The 27381-nt window shown below is 44.3% G+C and overlaps 1 protein-coding gene across 1 annotated transcript in view; it reads left to right on the top strand.

Annotated features, from left to right (window-relative positions):
- FAM20A (FAM20A golgi associated secretory pathway pseudokinase) overlaps nt 1-21018 on the top strand; it is a 49497-nt gene extending 28479 nt beyond the window's left edge. Inside the window, exons 4-11 of the mRNA XM_063120056.1 lie at nt 971-1049; nt 2434-2526; nt 6967-7082; nt 7710-7890; nt 9415-9524; nt 12921-13002; nt 15299-15358; nt 20038-21018. Coding sequence (XP_062976126.1) covers nt 971-1049; nt 2434-2526; nt 6967-7082; nt 7710-7890; nt 9415-9524; nt 12921-13002; nt 15299-15358; nt 20038-20299 — 983 coding nt within the window. The 3' untranslated portion in view covers nt 20300-21018. The remainder of the gene's footprint in view (nt 1-970; nt 1050-2433; nt 2527-6966; nt 7083-7709; nt 7891-9414; nt 9525-12920; nt 13003-15298; nt 15359-20037) is intronic.
- Nucleotides 21019-27381: the final 6363 nt, after the last annotated feature.

The following is a 27381-nucleotide window of genomic DNA, read 5'->3' as shown; positions in this document are numbered from 1 at the left end:
AGAGTAAAGACACCTGCTCTACCTCAATGAAGTGAGTCAGGGAGGTCCAAGACAATATTCAAAGTGATCAGGGAGAAGAGACTGGTTTGGGGACAAACGTTTAAGAAAATGAAAAATAAAAATCTATCCATATCAAATGTTGTGTAGGGTGACCATATGAAAAGGAGGATAGGGTTCCTGTATCTTTAACAGTTGCATAGAAAAGGGAATTTCAGCAGGTGTCATTTGTATATATGGAGAACCTGGTGAAATTCCTTCTTCATCAAAACAGTTAAAGCTGCAGGAGCTATACTAGAGTGACCAGATTTAAAAGAGGGCAGGGCACCTGCAACTTTAACTGTGGTGATGAAGAGGGAATTTCACCAGGTGCTGCATACATACAAATGACACCTGCTGAAATCCCCTTTTCAATACAACTGTCAAAGATACAGGAGCCCTTTCCTCCTTTTCATATGGTCATCCTAATGTTGTGAGAGTTTAGTGCATCCTCAATAATGAAATTAGGTGCTAGAGTCACCTTCCTCAACCTGGACCCCTCCAGATATTTTTGGCCTACAGCTCCCATCACCCCTGACCATTGGCCATGCTGGCAGGGATGATGAGAGCTGTAGTCCAAATCATACAGGGGGGCACAGGTTGGGGATGGAACAGTCATGAACACTATAGTCTCTCCTTCCATGATGTCAAGGTGACTTGCTCACAAACATAGGGTTGTATCCAATGTTAGTCCTACTTAGAGTAGACCCATTGAAATAAATGGGACTGAAGTAGGACTAACATTGAGTACACCCCATAGTGAGTAAATGGTTTCCAGCACAGTATAGATACCTTCATGTGCTGCTCCTAAAATAGTGTGAAAAGTAAAAGGAATAGAGGCAAAGGAATAGAATCAGGTGACTACTAAAAATAATTGTTTTGTTAAAAAACAAACACATTTGAACAATGTGTAAGCGTCTCTTTCATTTTGCAGTTGTCAAGCCCAGCGGAGTGCATTTGAAGCTTGTTCTGAGGTTCCAGGACTTTGGGAAAGCCATGTTCAAACCTATGAGGTAAGCTTACTTCACCTGAATATATTAAAGTTAATGGAGAACTCAGCTCTGAACAAGTACTCAAGAAATTAACAATAGCTTAACCTTGTAGCAAATCAACTAAATTAACCTTGTAACAGGTCAACAAAAAAACCAAATTAGACATTCACCATTCACTCAATTACCAATTAGGACAAGGTAGGCAACATGGTGCCTGCAGGCACTAATGCACCCCAAAAAACCTCTCAGGGTTCCCCCCAAGATGCCCTCCCCCTCCCACCTTAATAATAATGATAACAACAACAACAACAACAACAACAACAACAACAACAACAACAACTATACAGGGAACCTTCAGAAACTGGGCCTACCAAAATACATCCACACCAACATTCAGAAAGCAGACATTATTAAAACATATTCAATAGTCAGGAAATTTCTGAATCAGTAAAAGGCAGCATGACTTGGCAAAACCAATACATTTTCTTACTGGCAGCTGGATTCACTGTGAAATAGACTTCTGGTGGGGCTGAAAACGGTGGGTTCAAAGGAGTTGTTGAGTGTGCTGGGGCTCAGGCCCCACCTCTGCCTTGTACTCAGACTTTTGGGCTTTGCCATGCCTCCCACAGCAGCCATTTTGTGGTGGCACCCAGGACAGTTTCTCACATTAGCAAATGTGCCCGTGGACCAAAAGGGTTGTCTACACCTGAATTAGGTTATTTGTTTGTTAGTTTTAGAGTGAAGAACAGACACGGGAGGAGCTGGAACCAAATCAGAACCCTGGTTGGAGGGGATGGAGAGGGGGTTAACATTTTTCCTGTGCTGCAGTCCCAATCCAGATTGGACTGCCAGTCCTACTATTTGCATTGAAAGGAAACACCCATTGTTGTGAATAGGAGCTTCCCCCTGCCCCCATGCAAACAGCAGGTACTTGCCGGACAGGAGGCAAATCAAGATTCCAGCAGGGGCAAAGGGTTAACACAGGGTTGAGCAATCTGTGCCTCTCCAGATGTTTTGGCCTACCACTTTCATCTGCCCTAGTCAGCATAGCAAATGGTGAGGGCTGCTGAGATTTATCGGTCAAAACATGTTACCCACCCCTCACTTAAGGCCTGCTGCCCTCCCCACCACCAGCAAGGGCCCATTCTGGCTTCTCCCATCCCTCCACAGTTGCTATTTAATGGCATAAATGGTAACTGTATAAATGGCATCACGTCTAGTTTGGCCCTTACTCACAGCTAGAACAAGTTATTTCAGAATTATTTGTCCCAACCGTTGGAATGAATGGAAACAGGCCAAAGGAAGGAAATGGGCTGAGAATACAGCAACTTTTCTCAAACTCAAAATGATGTCAACTTGTAACTTAAAATCTCTTTTCCGTTGGTAACCCCTAGCTTTTTTTCAGACAGAAACGAGATGAGGAGACACCAGAAGACTTTTTCTATTTTGTCGACTTTCAAAGACACAATGCAGAAATAGCTGCCTTCCACCTGGACAGGTAATTCCACAGGACTTGATGATCTCCTCACCCCTTTCTTTGCAGCATGGCTGGAAATAAAACCTCAGGTAGGCAAAACAATGGCTGCAATGGCCAAAGCTCCATGAATAGTAGAGTTGCCAAAAGGAAAAAGAAAAAGACAAGAGATTGCTTGGGATCAGGGATTCAGGGAGCGGAATCCGGATTTCAATTGCTTCTTGATGAATGCTTGGAGCTGTCCACCGTATGTATTTCCTAGTACACTCTGGGGGCAGACTGTTTCCAGGATCATCCAGGTGAATACTGATGGAAAGTATTGGACAATGTAGGAAAGGGCTTGTAGCTCAGTGGTAGATCACCTGCTTTGCATTCAGAAGATCCCGGGTTCTGTCCTTGGCATTTCCAAGTAGGGTGGGGGAAACTCCTGTCTGAAAACCCAGGGAGCCACACAAGTAGGCAGCATGGAAAACCTGTGGCCCTCCAAATGTTGCCAGATTGCAACTCCCATCATCCCTCACCATTGGTTATGCTGGCTAGGAGTGAGGGGAGTTGCAGTCCAACAATGTCACTGAGAACCACTGGTCCATCTATCCCATCTACTGTGCTAGATGGACCAATAGGATAGTATAAGGCAGCTTCCTACATTTAGTAGTCAAGGGGTTGTTGCAGGGACAATACCTCTGGATTAATAGGGTTTGAGTTTCTTCCATTCCAACGGCCCAGGATCATCATGTTGAAGAACATGCTCTGTCTACAGTTAGTTCAGGAGGAGACTCGGGGGAGCTTGAATTGTATATCTTTCTATCACTAGCACCATTCCCAGGGAGAGGGATTGCGGGGGGCGGTATGTAACTTGCAAAATAATAATACAGCTATGTGCTGGTGACTGATTCTCAGTCCAACTATGGAAGAAAGAGTTAATTCACCTGGCTGAGGAAAGGAGGTGAGTGTACCACCAGATTAGAGAGAGCGAGAAGAGTATCTGTGCAGAATGAAGGCGCTGCTATAAGGCACCAGCATGGGTGGGGAAGCAATTCCCCATGGAAGCAGAAAACATTATAACAAAGATTTGATATGTGACTCTTGCTTCTAAGATACTAAGAGCTCCGTCAGCTTATATTATATCAGCTCAATATTAATAAATATTCATAATCATAATGAGTTCTCACAGCATTTTAGAAGCATGAACCAATTATTATTTATTATTGATGGTGGTGGTGCTGATGTGTTGATGGAGTTACAGCAGTTTAGAAGCAAGAATCACATTGTTGTTGTTGTTGTCCTTAGTATTAAAAATCCCACATCCCCTCCCCATCTCTAAGGCAATGTTCACCTGTTGTTGAAAACTCTTTTAGAGTTATCATATAAGGTACTCTAAGGGTGTCCTCAGACAAGTGTATTATCGCACGCTCGTTACTGCCCACTCACAGTCCACCTCCTGCACGTCTCCTGCTCCTTCTGGTCTTTTTTCCATGACAAAATAGACCCCGGTAAATCGGACTTATTTTTTTAAAGAAAACCTTGCCACCATTTCCTGCTGTGCGCATGAAAAACAGCTCGATGAAAACACCAACTGAATGAGCCACATTGTCATTGTTTACTTTCTCTTTCTCTCTCCGTGTAAAGACATTGTCTCTATTGTGAGACAGCAGCAGGAGGCCATAGCAATGGTAGGGGAACGTGATCCCCCCATCCCCGTCTGATGATGCTCTAATAGTACAGGTAGATGTTGATTATTTTAAAAGTTGGTTCCTTGCTCCAGATCATTTGGCCACTCTCAGAAGCAGATTGAGCCTGCACAACACCTTTCACACTGAGCCGAACACTGTGTGGCAACTTACCATGGGCTCAATCCATCATCTGTTTTTGCTGCAGGCCACAATACATGGCTGTGTTTGGTTTGGTGTGTCAGAAGTCCTGAACTACATCCAAGCCCATGTTTGTTCGTTTGTTTTTGTGTTCAGCCAGCAAAAGGCTAAAAAGCCAGTTCCTGCAGTCCTGGGGGCATTTTCAGAAGCTTTTGTTGCCAGTATTAGTCAGTCTGCCTGGTGGTTACTGACTCACTAACCAATAATGTTTTGTTTTGCTGACAAGTCACCACCAAGCCCCAAAGCACCATTTGCAGTTTTTGTGGTATGAATCAGCCTTGATGGTAGAAATATTGCCCACTGGGAAGGAGCCTCCAAGATTTGCAGGTTGGGCAGAAGAACACTTGCAGGCATGGCGTCTTCATAGATGAGAACAGCCTTCTTCACTTTGGTACCCTCCAGGTGTATTGGCCATTCCAATACATCTGGAGGGTACCAGGTTGGAGAAGGCTGGACTAGACTTCCTAAAACAGGGGTAGGCAACCAGATGCTCTCCAGGTGTGTTGGTCTATGACTCCCATGATCACTTACCATTGGCCATGTTGGCTGTGTTTGATGGGAGTTGCAGTTCAAACTATCTGGAGGACATCAGCAGGGCCAGCCCAAGACATTTTGCTGCTTGAAGGACAAGATGACGCCCCTTCCCATTCCATGTACAAAATCTGTCTGGACAGGCAGATGAACTTGTCTTCAACACTAATGATGAGCAATGTCCTCCACTGAACCTGAAGACAGCAGACTAACTTAAGGGATGTAGAGTAGGCTGCAAAGCATACCACTTTCTCTTTGAACACCTTGCTGCTGCCTCCCAGCATCTGTCACCTGAGGAAACTGCTTCACCTTGCCCAAAGGTAGGGCTGGCCCTGGGCACCATGTTGCCTTCTTCTGCACTAGAGCATCAATCTAACATATTTGTGAATGTCTGAGGACTATGATAGTAGAAACGTAAGACAATGTGGGGGGCTATAGGTGCTCTGCATATTTGTATTTATTACTCTGAACATGAACTTGTAGGGAAAGTGGTCCTGTTTAGGATGACCCAAAGCACATCTAAGTCAACAGAGGCTGAGTGGTTGAAGGCATTCTGGGAGTTGATTGAGCTGGTTATGTTGACAGGAAATCAAATGAAGGAACATTTTTTTCTATAACAGTGGCCTTAGACAAAGGAAGAGAGGGCTTCTCTGCTTTTAACAGGTGGGGGGGGCAGGGGCAAGATGTGAGAAGAGCCACAACCCTGGTGAAATCCCCTCATCTACTCAACTCTCTCAACAAGAGAGAGGAGCCCTTTCCACCTGTGTCTCTGCTCGTCTTAGTTTTAATGAACATGTTCTCTGGATACTTGGAGCAGAGGAATCTGCCTTGTTCTGAGTGAGGCTATTAGTCCATCTACCTCAGTATTCTCTACACCAGCTTTCCCTCCACCTCGTGCCCATGAAATATGCTGGACTAGAACTCCCATAGTATCTAGACAGCATGTTGTGCTGTGACTGGTAGTAGCTCTCCAGGATTTCAGACAATATTCTTTCCCAACCCTCCTGGAGATCTCTGGAATTGGAACTGGGTTCTTTTGCATGCAAAGCAGATGCTGCATCTCTGAACTACAGTGAAACCCACAAGTCACAAAGGAAATCACGTATTGGGAGATTTTTAACCACAAGTAACCTCCCTGTCCCCAACACCTATTGCAGATGTGTAATAGAATGAATGAAAGCCGAGGCCAAACTTAAGAATATGAGAGGCCCACAATTGACTCTGGAACCATGCATTCTCATCTGCCAGTGTCTGTATACAAAGAAGACTTTGGGATAGAATCCAATTAAAGTCCTACTTGAAGTTAGTCATGGATTCTACCCCCCTCCCCCCCCACACACACACACACTCCTTCTTTCCTGAAACCTTTGCAGTACAATGAGTATTTTGGCCTCACACCATCCATCATTTGTTAACATTACAATTATTTCTTCCAAATTTTCCTGGGACTGAGAAGTGCTCCCCTGTCTTGTAATAAGGAAGCCACTGCTCTTTTCCATGGCATTTTGGCAGGGACCAGAAACCTAGTACTGCAAGGAAAATGAGCACAATCTTCCCTTTGGTCAACGGCCAGGTCATTCTAACATTTCCTTTTTCTCAGGGGTCCTATTGTGTGGAGTACTTGGTGTAATGGTTAGACCTGCCCAGGCTTCACTGACAATGCCGTGTGAGCCTACAAATGCAAACCTGCCCATTCTGCTCCCTGTTTTTGGCTGGCAGTCAATATTTCAAATTATCTACAGCTGGGAAAACAGTCAGTGCCTCCCTCACTGTGATAAAGTAATCCAGACCGTGTTATGAAGGGCAGGCGACTTTCAAAGAATGCCTTGCAGGAAATGGAACAGGCACATTCTCCACATAGAGAACTACAGAAGATGACATCATAACAGGCAGCCCTATTTGGCTATAGGCCTATGCTGGAGCTTACTAAATATAATGGCTAAGCTGACCGGATCTGGTTCAGGAAGTGTATTAAGTTAACACAAGATGAACTCTCCTTCCTATGGATTAGTGAAAGGGCTCTGTTTCTCCCATTTATTCTGATGTTTTAAACCCCCTCCAGAATCCTGGATTTCCGGCGGGTCCCTCCTGTGGTTGGGAGAATGATTAACATCACAAAGGAAATTTGGGAGATCACCAAGAATGAAATCCTGCAAAGTGTCTTTTTTATTTCACCAGGTAAGTTGAACCTGTGCTGTCCGCGGAAGGAAATGCTGTGTCAGAGCCACATCAAACTTCTCTGTACAAAAAAAAGAAAAGGAAAAAAAGGTGCGCGAGCTACAAGAAGGAACATCACATGATGATTGTGCATGCATCTATTATGCCGAAAAGCTGTGGCTATTTATTTATTTGGAAAATCTATGAGAAAGTCACAGCTTCCCAGAGGGTGGGCCTGAAGCAAAAACAAGAAAAGTGTGATTTGCATGTATGACAATCCACACACCGTTTGTAAAGTTTTTTCCCCTACAATGCACATTTGAAGTGGCCTTCAATAGTCAATTATGAAGAAGAGCAAGAATGACATGTAAACACTGCCACTCCCAAACTCAAATATTTTTAAAAATATTTAGTCATTCACAAATAATTCTACTTTATAATGATTTAAACTAAGTTCTTACATAACATACAATTTTGTCACTCTGCAGTCCTAGGGACTAGCAATTTATCCTTTTTTTCTTTTTTTGAATCAATGATAACTGATCCCATGATTTTACCAAGGTTATATAAAAAACAATTTCCTTGCATTTTAGCAATTGTGTGCACCTGCATTATCCATGTCACTCATACATCTTACTCTCTCCATAGCCAGCAATGTATGTTTCTTTGCCAAGTGCCCTTATATGTGCAAGACAGAATATGCCGTATGTGGGAATCCTCACCTGTTGGAAGGATCCCTTTCTGTTTTCCTACCTTCTCTCAACTTGGCACCAAGAATCTCCATCCCAAACCCATGGATTCGATCCTACACCTTTGCTGGAAAAGAGGAGTAAGTGGGTAAATGGACCTCTCTCTTTGTCTACTACTTCCATTCACATGTATACAGCACTTCTAAATACAAGATTTGCAATATTTATTGCGCATAGCAGCTCTTCGAATGTCAGTGCTATTTCTGTATTAGAGATGTTCCTAAATAGTACATGAGCAACATCTCTTCCATAGAACGGGGGGGGGGGGGGAATTAACCATACTCAGAGCAAAGTACTTGATTTCAGCCAATTTTCATGGATACTTTCTAGTTACATCATCTGGAATCGATTTTAAAAAGTAATGATGGTTGACTGGAATAGAGAATAGAATAGGATATGCCTTTGTGAAAACTTTGTGACTAATGAAAGATTTGCTTCTGTTATTGTAGCACAGTTTTCCCCAACTCAAAGCCCTCCAGGCATGTCAGATTACAATTCCCATCATCCCCAGCCTGCAGGGTTCTTGACTGGGATGATGGGAATTGTAATCCCACACTTCTAGAGTGGCTTCATTTGGGGAAGGATGTAGCAGGTTAAATGTATACAAGGAGTTCATTATGTGACCTGCCAAGTGGTGACAGGCAATTTCAGAGAATCTCAAAGAATTCCACCTCTGAAAAGGTCAAGCAAACACAGATATAGAAAGGCAAGGAGTCAAGGTTCCTTGTGATCTCTTTGTTGACTGCCGGATCAAGGTGGTATTTGAAAAGCTTCTTTGATGCAGCCCAGGGGACTTTTTCCTCCTCCTCCCGCCCCCGCTTTTGGAAGTTCAACTGCTTTTGGAACCCTTTTGTGTTTCAGACATGTTTTCCTTCCTGTGCACCATCAGCTTAGGTTTGCAGGTCTTTAAAATGATGTTGTAAATGACCATTGGACTCGATGGACTTATAGGCCTATTCCAACTCTATTATTCTACGGTTCTATGATTCTATGACCAGGATGTCTCCCGCAGCATCCATAGAAAATCCCCTCATGAAAAGAACCATTTTTAACATGGTAATATCTGAAAAAAGCAGGATCTTCTGCCACTACATGGCACTGTCTCAGTTGAAGTGAACAGAACCTGCTTAGAGGGGGAGTATTCAATTCAAACCACGCAGTCGCCCCTCTCTGTCTGTGTAAGGCAGCCCATAACAATCGTGCCAAAAAGCAGGAACCACAAACACCCTGGGTAAGCAACGCAATTTCCCCTTAATGTAAAGACAGCCATACCCAGGAACGGCCCAAGATGTTTTGCTGCTTGAGGCAGAACAGCAAACGCCTTTCCCCACCCCACCCCCTGCATACGTCGAGGTGCATAGTCAAGGTCAAGCTATTTTGGACTTTGAGAGGCCTAATAGTTGCAAAGAGACTCATCCTTCAAAGCTGGAAGGATAAACATCGTTTCATGGTCTGGAGACCTTACTGCTCTTTCTGCATTTGAACAGTCATCACTTTCGTTTTCATTTAGATACATAGACTGCTTATACGTATGTCTATATTTGACATAGAAGTGTCCATTTTCCTTTTTTTCATTCAGCCATAACCTCTTTGATTTCTTGCAGGTGGGAAGTGAATCCACTTTACTGCAATACAGTGAAAGAGATTTATCCTTATAGCAGCGGCAGTCGGCTACTCAATATCATTGACATGGCCGTATTTGACTTCTTAATAGGTAAATGGAAACAGCTGAGTAATAATTAATCTCATTGATTTGACATGCTATCCTCAAGGTTGCCAGTGTCTCTTGCTGTGTGGAAAACAGCTGGATCGGGAATAACCTGGCAAATTTAGAAAGGATGGTGGTTTCTGTTTTCAGATTGCCTTGTTTCCAGACTTTACACAAAAGTTTAAAAACATACATACATACACACATATAGCAGAAATCTTCTGATGGACAGGGCTTCCACTTGGCACACATCGTCTTCCTGTCTCTACATCTTCCTCCCCATGACACCTGTTCTTTTCCTCTGACCCTTAGATGCTGGAATCAATTAGAACTTTCTATTCAGATATGAAGCAGGAGGGCTGATCCAGATTGGGACCATGGCAGGCAGTGGTGGTTCTGGTTTGGAGGGCCCTTGGGCAAGACACCTTTAATGTGTCCCCTCCCTCACTGAGTCCACCTTCTCACCCCTATTGTCACCCACTGTTATTGCTCCTCATACGTTTTCTCATAATTGCTGCCATTTGCTTGCATCTGCTGCTCCTCCTCCTCACCACCTCCATTGTCTGAGCCATAGTGAGACACAGGTGAACAAGCAGGTGCCAATGGTGAAAAGGAGAAGCAAGTCCAGGGGGCTCTTGCCAATGGGCCTCTCCTGGAGCGTGGGCCCTTGGCGGGTGCCCTACTATGCCTACCCTTGACAAAGGCCCTGACTGGGGCAAAGGAATACAGCCCTTTCCTCTCATCGTAAGGGCCCCAATCTGCTCTCTCTCTCTCTCTCTCTCTCTCTCTCTCACACACACACACACACACACACACACACACACACAGAGAGAGAGAGAGAGAGAGAGAGAGAGAGAGGCCTCTGTGATGTCTATTATCAAACCACTCCTTCACTGCCACCACCCTATTCTTTATTTTCTAAAAGAATGAGGGAATAATAAACGTCTGTGTGTACTGTCCACCTGAAGTAACGCATATGACTGAGCAGACATGGTTGCTAAACAAAAAACTACAGTTTATTCATATAGGAAAAAAAGATTTTAAAAGATACTTTAAGATTATTCTACTTTATCCACATACATCTACCTCCTTCAACCTCCCAGGGAATACCAATCACCTCCAAATCCTATAAACTCACTTTCTTAATACTATACTGAAATAAGCCTCTACTAAACCTCACTCACACCTATCCTCACTCACTCCTTAACCCTGACTGACTCTTCTAACTGACTGACTTTAACTGACTAAAAAACCCTTAACTGTCTCTCACTCCCCCTCCTCTCTCTCTCTCCATTCAAATCGACCAACCAACCAACCAAACACCATTCACATTGCTCACCATTACTAACGCCCCCTCACACTTACTATTTCCTGGGGGGGGGGGAGAATCAGCCACAGCAAATCCAAACCTGAACCAAACACTTAAACATACATATATAAACAACAACATAAATTATTATTTCATCACAGCCTGCTATATCCTTTTTAGAAAAATCATTCAGGAAACTAAGGCTGCCCCTACATAACAATTTATTACAATGTTGACACGTGTTGCCATTTCCTGTGCGTGTTAGATTTTGTCTCTGTGTTAGTCTAGCTATGTGAAGGCATACATAAGAATGTGCCTCCTCAAAAGTAACTCACTGCGGTTATTTTTCTGTCAGATCCAATCATGCTTCATTCCAGAATTTTGGGGCCAAAAGGGCTCGCTGTCTGTCTGTCTCTCTCTCTCTCTCTCACACACACACACACACTTTATAAGTCAGCTTTCCCCAACCTGATGTCCTCTAGCTTTGTTGAACTGCAACTTCCAGAATCCACCAGCCAGCTATGCTGTTATAAGTGTCATATTATATTATAAAAAGCATTCTATTCCAGCACCACTGGCAAAGAGGCACAGCATCAGCCTTCCACTATCAATAAAAATGATGGCCTCGTTCCGGAGACCACACTATATCTCACTTTCTACAAGCTTCAGCCAAAGGAAGAGGGGATTTGCCCTCATTAGCCACTTCAGAACCATTAAACAGTTGAGAATCCCAGAGTCCTAATAAAGAAGCCTGTGTTCATGATGGCATAATGATTAATAGTCTCTCCTGTACTGGTGGTTTCCTGCGGGATTCCAGAATAGCAACAGTGCCGCGGCTGCAAAGTGCAACACTAACAGGAGCGGAAAGAGCAAAATAGACTGCGATCATATACACACTCGCCCAGCAGTAAATGTGACTGGATTCGATGAGGCTTACTTCTGAGTAGATATTCTACCTCAGCCCTCCCTAACCCTGTCAGTGCCCCCAGATGTGCTGTACTAAAACATCTACCATCCCCAGCCAGCCTGTTCAGCTGTAATTCAACATGTGTGGAGGGCACCAGTGGTTGAGGAAGGGTTTTTCTAGCCCATAAAACAATGAATGCTCACTATCCCAGTTCTGTGGCTGCATCCTGAACGTCCCACTTCAGGAAGAATTCTGTGTGGCTCAAAGGCTTGCAATGAGCATTTTAGTGCAGATAAAACAAATGGTGTCTCTTGCTCGGAACTTACTGTTCTGCGGCAGGGATGCAGAGGCCTGCCCACCTGGAGGCTAAATCCAGTCCTCCAGGGTTGCCTCTTCCCCTGGCCATGCCTCCTTTCCCCCGAACCCCAATCGGTGGTTTCCTGGCATTTCCCTCCCGCTCCCTCCATTCTAAAAAGATGAAATGCCTCTCCTAATGCCTAGTTAAAGGCAATCAGAGCTTTGAGCTGGGATATGCTGGTATTTTGGCTCCACCCCTTTTTGCATTCAGCTCCGCCCACCATTGGAATGCAGCCCCCAAGAGCTTCTCTGAAATGGACTTTGGCCCTTGGGCTGAAAGCCAACGGAAGGAGGAAGAGGCAACTGACCATTCATTATTTTTCTGGTACTCCCCACCCCACACAACACGTTGCCCCTCCCCCATCGCACGGCTGAAAGTCCCAGCATCCTTCTGGGCTGCTGGTGCTCCTCCCTCCCTCCTCCCAGCCCTATCCCATCATGCATTGAAAGTTCTGCCAGCTGTACAGGAGCAACTGGGGTGCTTTTGGCAGCTCCTACCAGAGAACTCTATGACCTGCTAGAATAGTGCACTCAACAGGGGAGATTACATAATGGAGCTGTCCACATGACATGTTAATCAATGGGTACTGCGTGTTGTGTATCCAACCCACCCCATACATGACACAATAATCAACACAATGGATGGTTGCCTCCCCCACCCCTGCCCATTTTTTATGTGTAGTCCGAACCAGGCGACTGTATCCCAGTTCTATGGGATGAAAGCTGTGATTGAAACATTAATATACCTAGAATATTGTGCACCTGCATGGGAGCCCTCATGCTGTTGGTTGGATTAGAACTAAATGATCTCCTTTCTCTCTTTTGAAAGGCAACATGGACCGGCATCATTATGAGATGTTCACAAAGTTTGGGGACGATGGCTTTTTGCTCCACATGGACAATGCAAGAGGGTAAGGCATTTCCCAAACTACCTGCTGGCTCTGAGGATCTAAGGCAAAGGGCCTATAGGCTGTCCTGGATCTCATGGAGCCAGTGTGGTGCAGTGGTTAGAGTGTTGGACTGAGACTCAGGAGATCCAGGTTCTAGTCCCCACTCTTCCATGGAAGCTCACTGGTTGACTTTGGGCCAGTTACAGACTCTCACCTCACCTACCTCACAGGGTTGCTGCGACGATAAAATGGAGGACCGTGTAAGCTGCCTTGGGTTCCTTGCAGGAAAAAAGGCAGGATATAAAATAAAATAAAAAGTGACCCAGGAATGCCCCATGCAAGTAGGGTAATTGAGATACTTGCTGACTTGGGTTACAGGTCCTATTGAAATTCTAATGGAAATCTGTATGTCTTAGGTAAGCATCAGAGAGTGTTGGAGTAAAGTCTGTGTTGGACCTCAAGGGACTTAACTGTTCTCTCCAGGAAATGTGGTGCTAGTGGGCCAGTAAAAGCCTCTGTTGGGAAATTTTGGGTCAGCTCATTGAGCTACGGTTCACAGGATTTTGTGGTGAAGCCAGGGGAGCTTAACAGCTATAAAAACACTGTAAGTTTGTAGTGTACTGTAAATTCAACCTCAGACATATTGGGAAGAAAAAGCCCAGCCTGGCAACATATTGAATGCACAAAGGGAATCCTATGCCTCAAGAGAACTCATGCACAGATCTTGGCGAGATACAAATGTTCCTATTACTAGCATTTATTTACGCACTCCTTCATGACAATTCACTAGTTCCGAGTCCACAAGCTGCTACAAACTTTTATCTGTTTATTTTGCCCAGCAAACCAAGAAGCTAATTTGAACGCGAATGCTGTGTTGTTATATTCCGAAGTCTCTGATATATATATATATATATATATATATATATATATATATATATATCTTTGCCTTGGCTTAGGGCTGAATATGGCAGGCAATCTCTCAATTAGCAAGGTAAACTCTCAATTATGAGCTTTCCATAAATGAGGAGGATTCAGGTAATATAATAGCTGGCCTTATATTCTCCTGTGCTTTCCATTAAAAAACCTTGGGGCAGAATGGGAGGCGTTGGAGAGCCATGGCTGGATCTCCCATTTCTTTTCAATGTCTTTGGAAAACAAGCCCAGGGAGCTTCAAATTGGCTGGGGACTGCTGAACTCGGGGGGGGGGGTCTTTTCCCCATGACAATCTCCCTCCTCAATTGCTATTTGCCCTTTAGGGAAAACATCTGGGTCTCCTAACAGGGCAACTGTCTTCTTTATTGATACATTGTAAGCCGCTCTGAGAGCCTTTTGGCTGAGGTGCGGGATAAAAATACTCTAAATAAATAAATAAACAGCAGCTTAGGGAGGTGGGTCTATATCAGGAAAATGGGAGAGATGATAAGCCCCCTCTGCCAGGACCACTGACTGGATCCAGTTCAGGAAGGGGGGGTGTAGTTGCTTCTAAAAGAATTTTTAAAAGCTGCTTCTAAAAGAATTTTTAAAAGCTGCTTCTAAAAGAATTTAAAGGGACAGGACATCCAATCACAGATCTCAAATATCGAGGGTAATTTGGCCCATAGTTGCCCTCCACTGAGGTCAGGTCTGTCATATACACAGTCAGGTACAGGTTATCCCTTTCTTTTAAGGCAGCGTTCTCTAACCTGATGCCATCCAGATGTTTTGGACTTCAGCTCCTATCAGCCCCAGCCAGCACAATCAATGATCAGAAATGCTGGGAATTGTCATCCAAAACATCTAGATGCACCAGGTTGGGAAGGGCTGGCTTAGGGCATCTGGAACTTCTGAAGCTTATGACAATACCATAAACGTTGTGCTAGATGTCCTTGGGATGGCAGATTCACTAGGTAGATTTTGCTGACTTTCAAATCCAATTTCCTCCCACAGCAGGTGCTGATGGGAGTTGAAGTTCAAAATGTCTAGAGGGTGCCTAGTGGTAGGTGGAGGGCATTGTCACCTTGAGCTATGATTTGAAGCGCAAAGCATCTGTCTTCTACCTGTAACCTGGTATGGTCTGAAATCTGGATTGCATAGGGAGGGAGTGGGAAAGGAGGCAGGACTGGTTTGCTTTCAGTTTGGTGGTTCTCCTCTGCTTTGTGCCTGCCTTGTAAGGTACAAAGAACAAACCCAATGAATACCAAGCCATATAGGATGAATGTTACATCCCACTGACCGCCCTCTTGTGATAAGCACTCTATCTGAAACGCATCCTCTAAAACCAGTTTGGGCACAAATTTTCATTGGTACTTTTTGACATGTTTGTCTGTTGCACTTATAGCTTTGGGAAACATTCCCATGATGAGATCTCCATCCTGGCTCCACTTGAACAATGTTGCATGTAAGTACTTGTCATCCGGAGTTAATTTGATTCTATGGAAAGGCTAAATGAGAGCTCCCTGGGCCATAACAAGCAAGTGAGCGCTTGATTCCCCTGAGGGTGCTGGAGTGAGACATCTCTGCCATCCAAGATATCCAATCAGTTTCAGCCTGTGGCAGCTCCCCAAAGTCCTCCCTTTGGGGACCCTCCTCCTGGCCTCTTTGAGGTGTGGCTCCCAGCACAGTGATTCCTTTTCACTCTTGCGGCCCGGAGTAACAGCATGCTGTCAGGGGTGGCTGGAGCAGAGCAGCTGGAGGGCAGCCAGAGAACCATTCCCACTGCATCTGGATCCCCTTTGGGATCCCTACTCAATGGCCACCTCAATTCAGCACTTATTGCTTGACACATTAGGGTGTGCCTAGGCACACCCCTTGTGTACGCCTATGCCCATGAATGACCATGGTAGGACCTGAGAGTCTCCGATCACCCCACTCACACCCACTGCTCTATTTGAGAGTTCAGGTCATTTTTCAAATGCTTGGCAGACTTGACAGCATAATTCTGTTTTTCTGGATTGTTCCTAAAGCAGGCCAGAGCCAAAACCTCGTTGCATGCAAGCTTCAAGATTGAGAGGCGCTACTGCATGCACATCATTCCCCTTCGAACCTGCCATTTATCATCACTTAAGGAAATAGAGGCATTTCTTTTGATCCCTGTCAAGAACGTCCAGACTTTATTGGCTTCTAAAGGGAGTGAGAAACCTGAACATCATCCATTACAATGGTGTCCCCCACCCCGCAGCGTTTAGGGAGATGCTCATAAATCTTACTGCCTGCATCCTCTCCTGCTACTCCTTTATTAATTCATATAAATCAAGAGCTGGGCCTTTAAAAGAGCTGTAGCAAAGGGTTATTCATCCTCCAGGTTCCTCCATCCATCTAACCATTTTCATCGTGTCCCCTCTGTATTTCTGTGCTATCTGATGTCAAAAGCACGGTCTCCAGCCATACAGCTCCATTGAGCCTCGAGGTCAGATTTCAAAAGCCATCATTCACACCTTGCAAGACTTCTAGTTGATAATTATACAGTTGCCAATAAATCCCTTCAATGAACTCCAGTGCTCTGTGATTTAAATTGGCTGTTGCTCATACCTAACTTGAAATAACCACCTCTTAGCCCGCCAGAAACTTTTACTGAATCAGTATTTTAGATGTAGACAGGGTGTGGCCTGCAGCAACATCCTGCATTAATACAGCAAGCACCATGTGTTTTATCCCTAGCAAATAGGGAAAGTAACACAGACTCTCATGTATCTGGAATTTAGGCATAGGGTTCAGTTTCCATTTTTGCATTTCCAGAGAAAACCTCCGAGGGCGTTCACAGATGTCGATACCTTCTACAGTTATGTCTGTTGCAGGGTTAGTACTGCTTCCCTTTCTCTGGCTGCAAATCCAGAATGGGTCCCCACTCCCCTTCAGGAAAGTTTTTGGATTAAAAAAAAAAAACAGGCACCAGGCACGCTTTTCCAATTAAACAAGTAGCCAATCCATTAAACAAAAAACCCACACACATCTTGAAACATTGCTTTGGGTGAGGGAAGAGGTGGCTTAGTGTTGGCCCATAGGCAGGGTGACCATATGAAAAGGAGGACAGGGCTCCTGTATCTTTAACAGTTGCGTAGAAAAGGGAGTTTCATTAGGTGCCATTTGGTGAAATTCCCTCTTCATCACAACAGTTAAAGCTGCAGGAGCCCTGCTCTCGTTTGTATTTGGTCCCTCAAGTATAGCTAGAGTATAGCTAGAGTGACCAGACACAAAAGAGGGCAGGGCTCTTGCAGCTTTAACTGTTGTGATGAAGAGGGAATTTCACCAGGTGCTGCATACATACAAATGACACCTGCTGAAATTCCCTTTTCTATACAACTGTTAAAGAGACAGGAGCCCTGTCCTCCTTTTCGTATGGTCACCTTACCCATAGGGCAATCTGTACAACCACAACCTACTATAAATAGGAAGGACTGGTGGCTCCCAACTTTATTCTCTGGTGAAGGACCTACAGCTATGTAAATCCATTGGGATCACCACTCAGAGTATGCACATCTATAAACAGTCATGTTTCTAGATGGCTGTCTTTAAGGCACATGTGGCATGTGCAGAAACAGTGGTGAGGAACCGAAGGCTTCCCAGATGTTGCTGGATTACAGCTCCTGTCATCCCTGACCATTGACCACGATGGCTGTTGCTGATGGGACATGGAGTCCAACAACATCTGGAGGACCACAGATTCTCTCTGTGCTAAAGGCTCAGAAGTCAAAAGAACTTTGATTTGGTCAGGATTATTTATGTCATGAAATATAGTAATTTCAAACCACGTATCTCCCTGTCTAGTCTGATTACTTCCAGGCTCCGTCCAGATGATAGTTTTTCAGAGACCTAAATGTCATATTGCTAACTGGCATTGCCTACAGTCCCACGTGTTGGATTTGGTGACCTGTGACAGTCTCTGGTCAAATTGATTTTACAGCTTTGCAAGCCGTACCCTAGAATTGCTAAATTCAGATGTGTGGCCAATACTGCTGCAATACCATCCACACATATGCCTGGAGTATGTCTGGAATTTGTTTAAAAATGTATTATTTTTAGCATGTAAAAAATGGATGATTATCCATGTAGTACTTCAAAGAGAAAAAGGAAATGAGTGCAATAATATCTTTCTAACTCTGCCAGGTGCCTGATATGTAAGAACAGGGACTTCTAAAAAGTTTTCTATAGGAATAAAATTGACTAGACCAGAAACTTTGCAGTCTGGTCTAGTCAATTTCATAACTCGATAGCAAAGCTTAGCTACTCCTGAAAGCTGGATGGAGATACAAAGTGCTTCACTTTTAATAATAGAGCTGTTGGGACTTAAGCTTGCTGAGAAATTCCTCCTAATTCCAGATGTTAGGGATCTGGTTGTGTATAGGTTACAAATGAAGAGCATGTGGCTGGCAGACAGGGAGGGGTTGTAGCTCAGTCGTAACGTACACACACTGTATATGGAAGGTCTTGGTTTCAGTTCCCTTCATCCTCCACTTCGAAGGGTGTTGGGTTGCAGTAGTACTTGGAAAGGTCCCTGCCTCAGACCTTGGAAAGAGGCTGTCTGTCAGTGTCGACAATACTAAGCTAGATGAACCAGCAGTCTAACTATGTCAGAAATATCAATGCCTGGCCAATATTCCTATCAGCCAACCACATCCTCCTTCAGCTGTAAGGAGTTCAAGCAGGGCATGGCCACCACCACCACCTGGGCTTCATCTTATTGAGCACAGGAGGAAAGTGCATTGCTTTTATTCATGGCAGTCTGATGAAATTGGCTCTGCTCCATCAGTGTTATACGGCAGAGTTGGCTGTCCCTAAAACCCGGATTTTCAATGCCTGGAAAAACATACTTTGGGAGTGGGGGAGTAAAAGCTCCCACCCCTTCCCTCATTATACCCACTGATCTGAGAAGAAGCAAAAATCCAAAGTTGACCAGGGCAGGATCTGAAGGGAGGATCTTCACATTTGTGGAGGGAGCTTTTATCCTTTACTTTGCTGATGCACAGCTGTGGATCTCTGTTTTATTAAAACAGAGATCTGCTACATCCCCTGACTGCTGAAATGGGGGGGGGGAGGATGCTCTCCCTATGAGAGCACCCCCCCACCCCAATTCCACTCCATTAGAGCAAACTGCCAGGGAACGCAGCAGATCTCTGTTTTTATAAACTGGAGATACACAGCTGTACATCAGCAAAATAAAGGATAAAAGCTCCCTCCACAAATGTACAATTTCAGATATAAATTGTAGTGAATTAACGCAGCATCAGCGAATTTAATTGACACAACTCTGCCCTCTGCCTGGCTTCTGGCAACCAATCAGGGGTCACCATCCCCCCCCCCCCCTTCAGCAGAAGGGCTGTGGTGACATTGCTTTGAAGAAAAAAGTCAGGGTAAGTTCCATACTTTTTTACCACGCAGCTTTGACAAAAAGCCTCATGGTGGCTGTGAGTCAGTGGCTGCGTCTTATAACTGACCCAACACCACTGCGGAGCTTAGAAGACGTATAGGCAGCCCCCAGGTTGCCCTCTTAGATGCATGTTTAAACATTTTTTTTGTACTTCTGAAAACCTTTGTGTTCTTGTTTGGCCTCAATTTCTCTTGGCACTTACCATCTGAGTTTAGTATTAGAGGAAGTGACTAATGTAATTAGACTGCTATTTGGACAAATGAAAACACATATTATGTGATGCTGCAAGGGCAGCAACACACATTCTGCAAAGAATAGTTGAAAGAGGGTGCAGGAATAATGTGAGGTACATAGCTCTTCATTGGAATGTAGACTTCAAGAGCATGTAGGAAGTCACCCCAAATAAGTGGATTTTCCTTTGATTGAATCCCACTGGGGTTTACTATGTACCTCACAACTACATCTTCCCACCTACTTCCTCTGCTAGTCTATAATGCTAGCAAAGTATTTGGGCAACTTCATCATTTTATTTGTTCATGCAGTATTGTTGTATTTTAAACATGATCAGGAGCTAAGATCTGATCTGCCAATTCCTTATGCAAGCGGCAGCGTGGAGCCAACTCAATGGGATGGGGTTAATCTATGTGACACTGGCTTGCTTGCCTGCCTGCATAAAGAGCTTGACACAAATCTGTTTTCCCTCCCTCTTCCAGAATAAAGAAGACGACATTATTACGGCTACAGCTCTTAGCTCAGCCAGACTACAAGCTCAGCGACATCATGCGGGAGTCCTTGCTTCAGGACCGCCTCATCCCTGTGCTCACAGAATCCCACCTCTTGGCACTGGACAGGAGGTTACAGATCACCTTGAAGGCAGTGGAGAAATGCATAGAGGCCAACGGAGAAGATGCCGTTGTGGCTGACGCTGAGCCGCTGGAGACGGCAGCCTTTGACACAATGACCTGGTCAAGCTAGATGCCCGGGCAGAAACTGGACCTGAACTTTAATGGTTGATCATGTTCCCCTAACCTCGGACAGTTGGCATTGGCATGGGGGAAGATCTCTAGAAGGACACGTCTAAGCAAGGTGGTGGTTGTGGTGGTGGTAAAATTGGCACAATTGGTCTGTTTTTAATATATTCTTTTACTGGAACCTTGCCCCCAACCCAGTAATCTTCGTGCCTCCTTTCCAAGAGACCTGAAGAAACAATGTCCTCTGTAGTCGCGAAAACATTGTCTTTTGGGTGTCAGTACAATTTGTGGCATCTGTCTGAGCCCTCCTTGCCACAGGGGATCGGGCTTCAACCTTCTGAGTGGCGGGTTGAATAAAAGGGGGACACTAAAAGGGAAGCATGTCTTACACATGTGTTTGCATCTGCATCAGCCTCTGGGATAGTACTGGTAAGGTAGCTCTCAGGGATGTTCAACTTGTGGAGAACCCCAGCAGAAAGACTAGTTGGGCAAAAATGCCAGTATGCTGGAATATTGGGAGTTCAGGTCCTTCTCCTGATCAAGCGTGTATACAGAGGTGGTAGAAGCAACCACATTGCAGGAAATAATGGGAGAAAAGAATTATACTGTTTTAAAGAATAGTAGGTTAATTCCTCTGCAGCAATTCCTAAATGGTGGGTGTGCATTGTGTGCCTTCATATGATTCCTAAGAACATCAGCAGAGCCCTGCAGGATCAGACCAAGGGTCCATCTAGTCCAGCATTCTTTTCACACAGTGGCCAACCAGATGCCCCTGGGAAACCCACAAGCAGGACATGAGTGCACCCTCCCTCTTGTGTTCCCCAACAACTGGTGTAGCATATTGATACTGGAAGTAGCATATAACCATCAAAGAGAGAAGACGATGGCAGCACTGGTATGGAGGAGGTTGGGCAATCCATATGAAGGAGCCACTAGATGAAATCTTTGCAGCTTCTCACAGGGCATTCATACCGCAAGAACTAAACTACAAACAGGTGTGTCTCGCAACCAACCACCACCCCCTGTAGCAATGTTCCATCTGAATCAGAATGCAAGTAGAGCTAAATTTTCACAACAGAGTCCTCGAAGCAACCTCTAACGCAGTGGCTATAAAATGAGAAAACGTAGTCTGCAAAAGAACAAGCAGAAAAGAACCCTGAAATGGTACACAGTCTAGAAAACATTCTGAAATACAAGGGCCGAAGTGGGGACTGCAACAAAGTGTTGCAGCATGGAGTGCTCTTGTTCATAGGCCCAGCCAGCCACTCCCATCCCTCTGTTTTCCATTCCTAAACCCAAATATTCAGTGGTCTGTAGCTACCAAGCATGCTTATTGGACTGCTGCTGTTATTTTCATCATCATCATCAAGCGGTAGCTTGGGGTCTTTTTCCTAGAGGTTTTTTTTTTTTACTTCTGCAAACTTTGGGATTCCTCAAGCCTTCTGAGACCTCCCTTTCATTTCTCAGTGGCCCTGTTTTGGCTACAATCCTGTTGGCACTGACCAACACCTGAGTTTGCTATTAGAGGGAGTGAAAACTCCAGGAAGTAGAGCTGGTTGAGTGCGCTACTTGCCAACTATTTGGTTCAGATAGTCTTGTAAATGTAAATCTGAACATGCATATGTTCAGGAAATATTCATAGGAATGAAGCTGTAAAAATTTAATCTGAAGTAGCTCAGGGAAACTGGGATCATTGACAGACGACAATAGCTATTAGGACAGGATGGTTGGTAATATGGTTCTGTCTTAGCCAAACTTGTTTTAAAAATATTTTCCTCCAGCCAGTTTATTTCACTACTTCCCCAAGTGATGTCTGTGTGTTTATCTTTGGTTCCTGCAGATTCTCCAGAAGACCATCATGTGGTTGCTTACTGTTATGGAACATATGAGGGTTCTGAAGGAGACGGCATGGGTTCTCTTATGCTAGAGTTCATGGCAGGCCTCAAAACAGTGGTGAACACCTAAGAACAGAGGTGTCAGGGCTCCATAGAAACTGTTGTCACTGATCAAAACCATGCTGCCTCGTTCCAGATGTTTATTCCGTGATGTAAAAAAGCGATTCTGAATTTGAGGCCCAGCATCAGCACATAATCTAGTCAAGGCAAGTGCCATGGCCCCAGAAGGTGGCACTTAAAACTATTGGAAAGGCTTGTTGCCGAATGAAGAAGCACTTGTTTTCCATATTCTGACCCTTGTTTAGACAACTCACTAAGCCATGGTGGTTAAGCATTTGGAGCTAAACATTATGGCTTAGCATGTCGTGTGAATCATTCCTAACCATGTTGGCTACATAACTACAGTTTAAACTTGGTCACTAACCCTTTGCCGCAAAAGGGTTAGCAGCCTAACCATGACTTACGTGTTGTCTGAACAGGCCCAATGTGTCTAGGTGCCACCCCTAGAGAACAGGTGGGGAACCTTAGGCCCAAGGTCCCAATACAGCCTTCCTGGGATCCCATAGGTGGTCCCACCCACCTCCTCCTAACCACTGATTATTTGGTGATTTCCCAGCTTTATTACTGGAAATAAGAGCATTAAGCTAAAACAGGCTGGTATTATTATTATTATTGTATTTTAGCCCCGCCCCTTTTGCCTTCAGCCCCACCCACCACTGGAATGCAGTCCCGTCCCCCCCCCCCCCACCCGTCCCCGAGCTTCTCTGAAATTGAATTCAGCCCTCTGGCTGAAAGAGGATCTACCCTCCCCAGCCCTATAAGACAGGTCTGCCGAATATGCATTAACAAATAGGGGTTTGCACGGACCCCTCGCTCCGCTTCTCTTCCAGATCCACGATTTGTGGATCAGGCCGCTTTGCTCTGCCCCCGGTCTGCCTATGTCCGCTCCGCTCCGCTGCGGATCCGGATTGGAGCTCTGTTTTTTCCCCCCATAGGCTTGCATTGAAAGCTAAAAAAGTATACAACTTTTTTTCTGTTAAAGTTAGAAACCTCAAGTTTGGCACCATGACACCTCATGGAGGTATACACATGCACGCCAAGTTTCAAGCCAATCCCATCATCCCCTGATTTTGGGGGAATTTTTGAAAATCGGGCACCCCATTCACACCCCTTTCGATAGCTCCGTCAATTTGCACGTTAGAAACCTCAAACTCGGCACCATGATAGCTTATCCAGGGATACACATGCACACCAAGACTCAAGGCAATCCCATCATCCCCTGATTTTTGGCGGGGCTCTAACCTCTAATGCACCACCCATAACCCCAATTCACACCCCTTTCGATAGCTCCGTCAATTTTCACGGTAGAAACCTCAAAATCGCTACCATGATAGCTTATCCATGTGTCCACATGGACACCAAGTTTCAAGCCAATCCCATCATCTCCTGATGTTAGGGGAATTTTTGAAAATCGGGCACCCCATTCACACCCCTTTCAATACCTCCGTCAATTTGCATGTTAGAAACCTCAAACTCGGCACCATGATAGCTTATCCAGGGATACACATGCACGCCAAGACTCAAGGAAATCCCATCATCCCCTGATTTTTGGCGGGGCTCTAACCTTTTAACTCACCCCAAATCAAGTCCCATTTTACAACTACGTCAATTTGCATGTCAGAAACCTCACCTTTGGTCCCATGACAGCTTACCCATGTGTCCACATGGACGCCAAGTTTCAAGCCAATCCCATCATCCCCGGATTTTTGGGGAATTTATAAAAGTCGGACACCCCAGTATCTGCACATAGCTCAATGGGCCCATTTCAAAGGAAATCCCAACATGCCATGAATTGGGAATTAGAGATAAACCTAAATATGAATCTTCTTCCACACTTGAAAAATTGATTTGGAACTTGAGCACAGGAAGGACTTCTCCCCTGAGTCAAAGCAAGACACACAAAAACCATCCCTGCGAGGTGGGCAGGGGAGGAGGGAGGGAAGGCAGGCAGGCAGCAGACATTTCTGAGGGCACAAGGAAGTGAGCCAAGGATAGTTTCAAAGCCAGTAATGCATATAAAATGGAATAAATAAATAAATAAACAAAGGAGGGGTGGAATTAAAAGCAGTGTTGCTGAATAAACAACAAGATGATTTTTTTAAAAAAGGCTATATCTGTCTTTTACCAGTAAGAGGGGAGTGGACGTGCCCAAGGGGAGGGGGAATCATCTGCCAATTTGACTGGTCCTGTCTAGGTACCAGTCTTTAAGAAGCAAACGATCACTTCAACTCATGATAGGCATTCTCTCCAGTGATTTACCTTCGGAGGGCTCTGATGGCCCTCCAAGGACAGGAGAGTGCACAGGGCACGTCCACATGGCCTAGGGGAGCTCATCCCCTTGCACCACATCTATTCAGTTGTTCCCCAGAGTTAGGGTGGGTAGCAGTGCTGTGTTTTCTATCTCTTATTATTGGCTTAGTATATGATTTCAGGTTGTGTTTGTGCATTTGGTGGGGCTACTGTTTTAAAAAACACTGGGAAAAGTCCGTTCAGACTAAGAAAGAGAAGTTCCCAGAATCCCAAGTTACCCATTTTGCCTATCCCCTCCTCCAACTTTGGGATCATGTGATCATGACCGGGAGTTTACTCTGCCCCTCAGCCCTTCGAAAAAGGTACATTTCCCTGCTGTTTTACCCGATTTTTAAAAAATTCTAGCAAGCGAACCGCAGCACGCAGAGAGCTGAGAGTAGGCTCAAAATGACCCCCAGCCACGACTCTCCAAGCACAAGAAGTTTCAGAAAGATAGCTTAAAAAACAACACAGTTATCCCCTATTTTCTGCAATGCAATTCTATGGGCGAAATTTTTCAAAATGGCGAATGGATCAGTCCGCAAAAAGAGAAGCGCTCTGCGTATGGGCGCTTCTCTTCGCCGTGCTTCTACGGGTCCCCGGTCTGCTTCTACTCCGCCTCTGGGCAAGGCGGAGCAGGCCAATTCGCTTCTACTCCGCCTCTGGGCAAGGCGGAGCACATCCCTATTAACAAAGGCAGTATTACCTCCAGTGACCCAAAGCAATATAATAATAATAATAATAATAATAATAATAATAATAATAATAATAATAATAATAATAATAATAATAATAATAATATAATCAAGGGCTGAGACTTCCCTCAATTTTAAGTTATGCCTGGGAGCGTTGAGAATTGCCATGAATATTTGCTGTGTTCTTGGTTATCTGTTTGGCTGCAGCCTAACGACTCAAACATTAGCAGGCTACAAAGAAGGCTGTGCCGATTGTTGGAAAAGTCAGGCAATTTACTTTGACAGCCATCCCATATTGAAACACTTGCACTACAATTTATCCCACTTTTAAAAACAATTGTTCCATGCCACCTACTGCCTCCTCCCCTTCAGACCCATCAGTAATTTATTACAATCCATGGTAAATACATTAGCACACTTGAAAACTAAAGCTTCTGCATTTTGGTATTTTAAAAATTCAGCTGCTGACAAATTTCCAATGGTATGTATGCCAATACACCCAAATAAGCCATATTTGTGCATCCTAGGCATTACATATTTGTAATGCCTAGGATTGCATAGCAACATTTTCACAGGTTGTCCTGTTATGCTACCTGGTTAAAAATTTTACACCAGTGAAAGGGCATCAAACCAACTCTCTCAGCAACTTTGGCCAAGTAACAGGGGGATCCTTTGTCAGTCATCCAGCAAACTAGCCCGACACAATGGCTAATCCATTAGAATTCTGTCTCTTCAGGGTTTCCCATGAAATATGTGATCTTCTTTCATTATCACCTTTGCCTTCAGCAAGAACTCCATCTCTTGACATTATGAAATATCATAAAATAGTTTATTTACTTTAATATTGTATTATAGCTCCCTCTACTGATAGTTTCCAGATAGTAACAGTAAAAAAAATAAGGCAAAGATGTAGCCAATCGTGAGACACAGAAAAGGACTATAATCAGTGTTCCTGAATTAGAGTCACTGAATCAAAATTCATTGGGTTGAGAGTAAAAGTGCATCTTCATTGCACTATTGAGGTTTCTTCTTAAATTCTGAGATCCACCACTCATGACGTTTGATACTGGGGGCCTATCCCAATGCAGGAAGTTTTGTAAGGCACCTCTTTGTGATTACTGGCTTTTTCTACACCAACCCTCCATATTCATGGCTGAAGGAAAACAAACCTGAACTTCCTGGATATACCAAATATTTAAACAGATTTTTTTTAAACCTGTAAATCAGTTTCTTTAGCAAGTTACATGAAAAGTAGTTACCCCCAATAATATGGCTCCTAGTAAACTGCCAGCCATAATATAATTCACACTATCTGTGAAAATCCTGGTGCTTTGTTCACAGATTTATGTTGACCAAAGATGCAGGACATTTGATCCGTATGACTAACCAATTTCAGCCCCAGACATGACATTTTTAAACAAAGCCCAGTATTATTTGTTGCTCACGAGTTGGCCAGCTGGAAGTGTGCATGATTGAAGCTTGGTGCATACCATACTGGTCATGTAGTTCATTAGAAAGATAAAAAAAAACAATTCTAACAAGCCTTTTTAACATTGACTTCCAACTATCAAGAGGCAGAAACTAATTCAGGAAGGCAATAAACAATGTTCTTCAGAAGTTGACTTGAAATTAATGGGAGAGGTCATAACTTGAGCATTATGAGCACTATATCAAATGAGCACTACAGAGAACAATCCAAGAGCGAGTATAAACAGAACTATCCTTTAATCATGATTAAGAGATCTGGAACAAGCCTCTTGGACTCAAGGGCAGTAGAATTCTGAAGGTGGCTTTGCAAAAATGTAAAACCCTGTAAAGCAAACTGAGTTCAAAAGCAAAGTTATGGAACTGCACATAAATTACACCAATTACCTACGGAAGTAGTGAGGTCTCCCACCCTAGAGGCATTCAAGACAACCATTTGTCAGGTATCCTTGAAAGTAGATTCCTGCATTGAACAGGGGGCTGAACTCAATGGCTTTATAGGTGTCTTCCAACTCTACTAGTCTGTGATACAGTTAATGTAACTTAAGACACAACACCAATCGGGGTATGGGGAAAGGGCAAGATCAATTGTGCCACCGAAACACAGCTAGTATGCACTGGCCCTGAAGCTTGCTGTAGAACAAAATAAAACACTGATTACA

Source organism: Elgaria multicarinata, chromosome 3 (genome assembly GCF_023053635.1).
Source record: "Elgaria multicarinata webbii isolate HBS135686 ecotype San Diego chromosome 3, rElgMul1.1.pri, whole genome shotgun sequence".
In the NCBI taxonomy this organism is placed as follows: domain Eukaryota; kingdom Metazoa; phylum Chordata; class Lepidosauria; order Squamata; family Anguidae; genus Elgaria; species Elgaria multicarinata.
The sequence above is the reverse complement of the archived record's forward strand: the minus strand, read 5'-3'. Positions and strand labels throughout refer to the sequence as shown.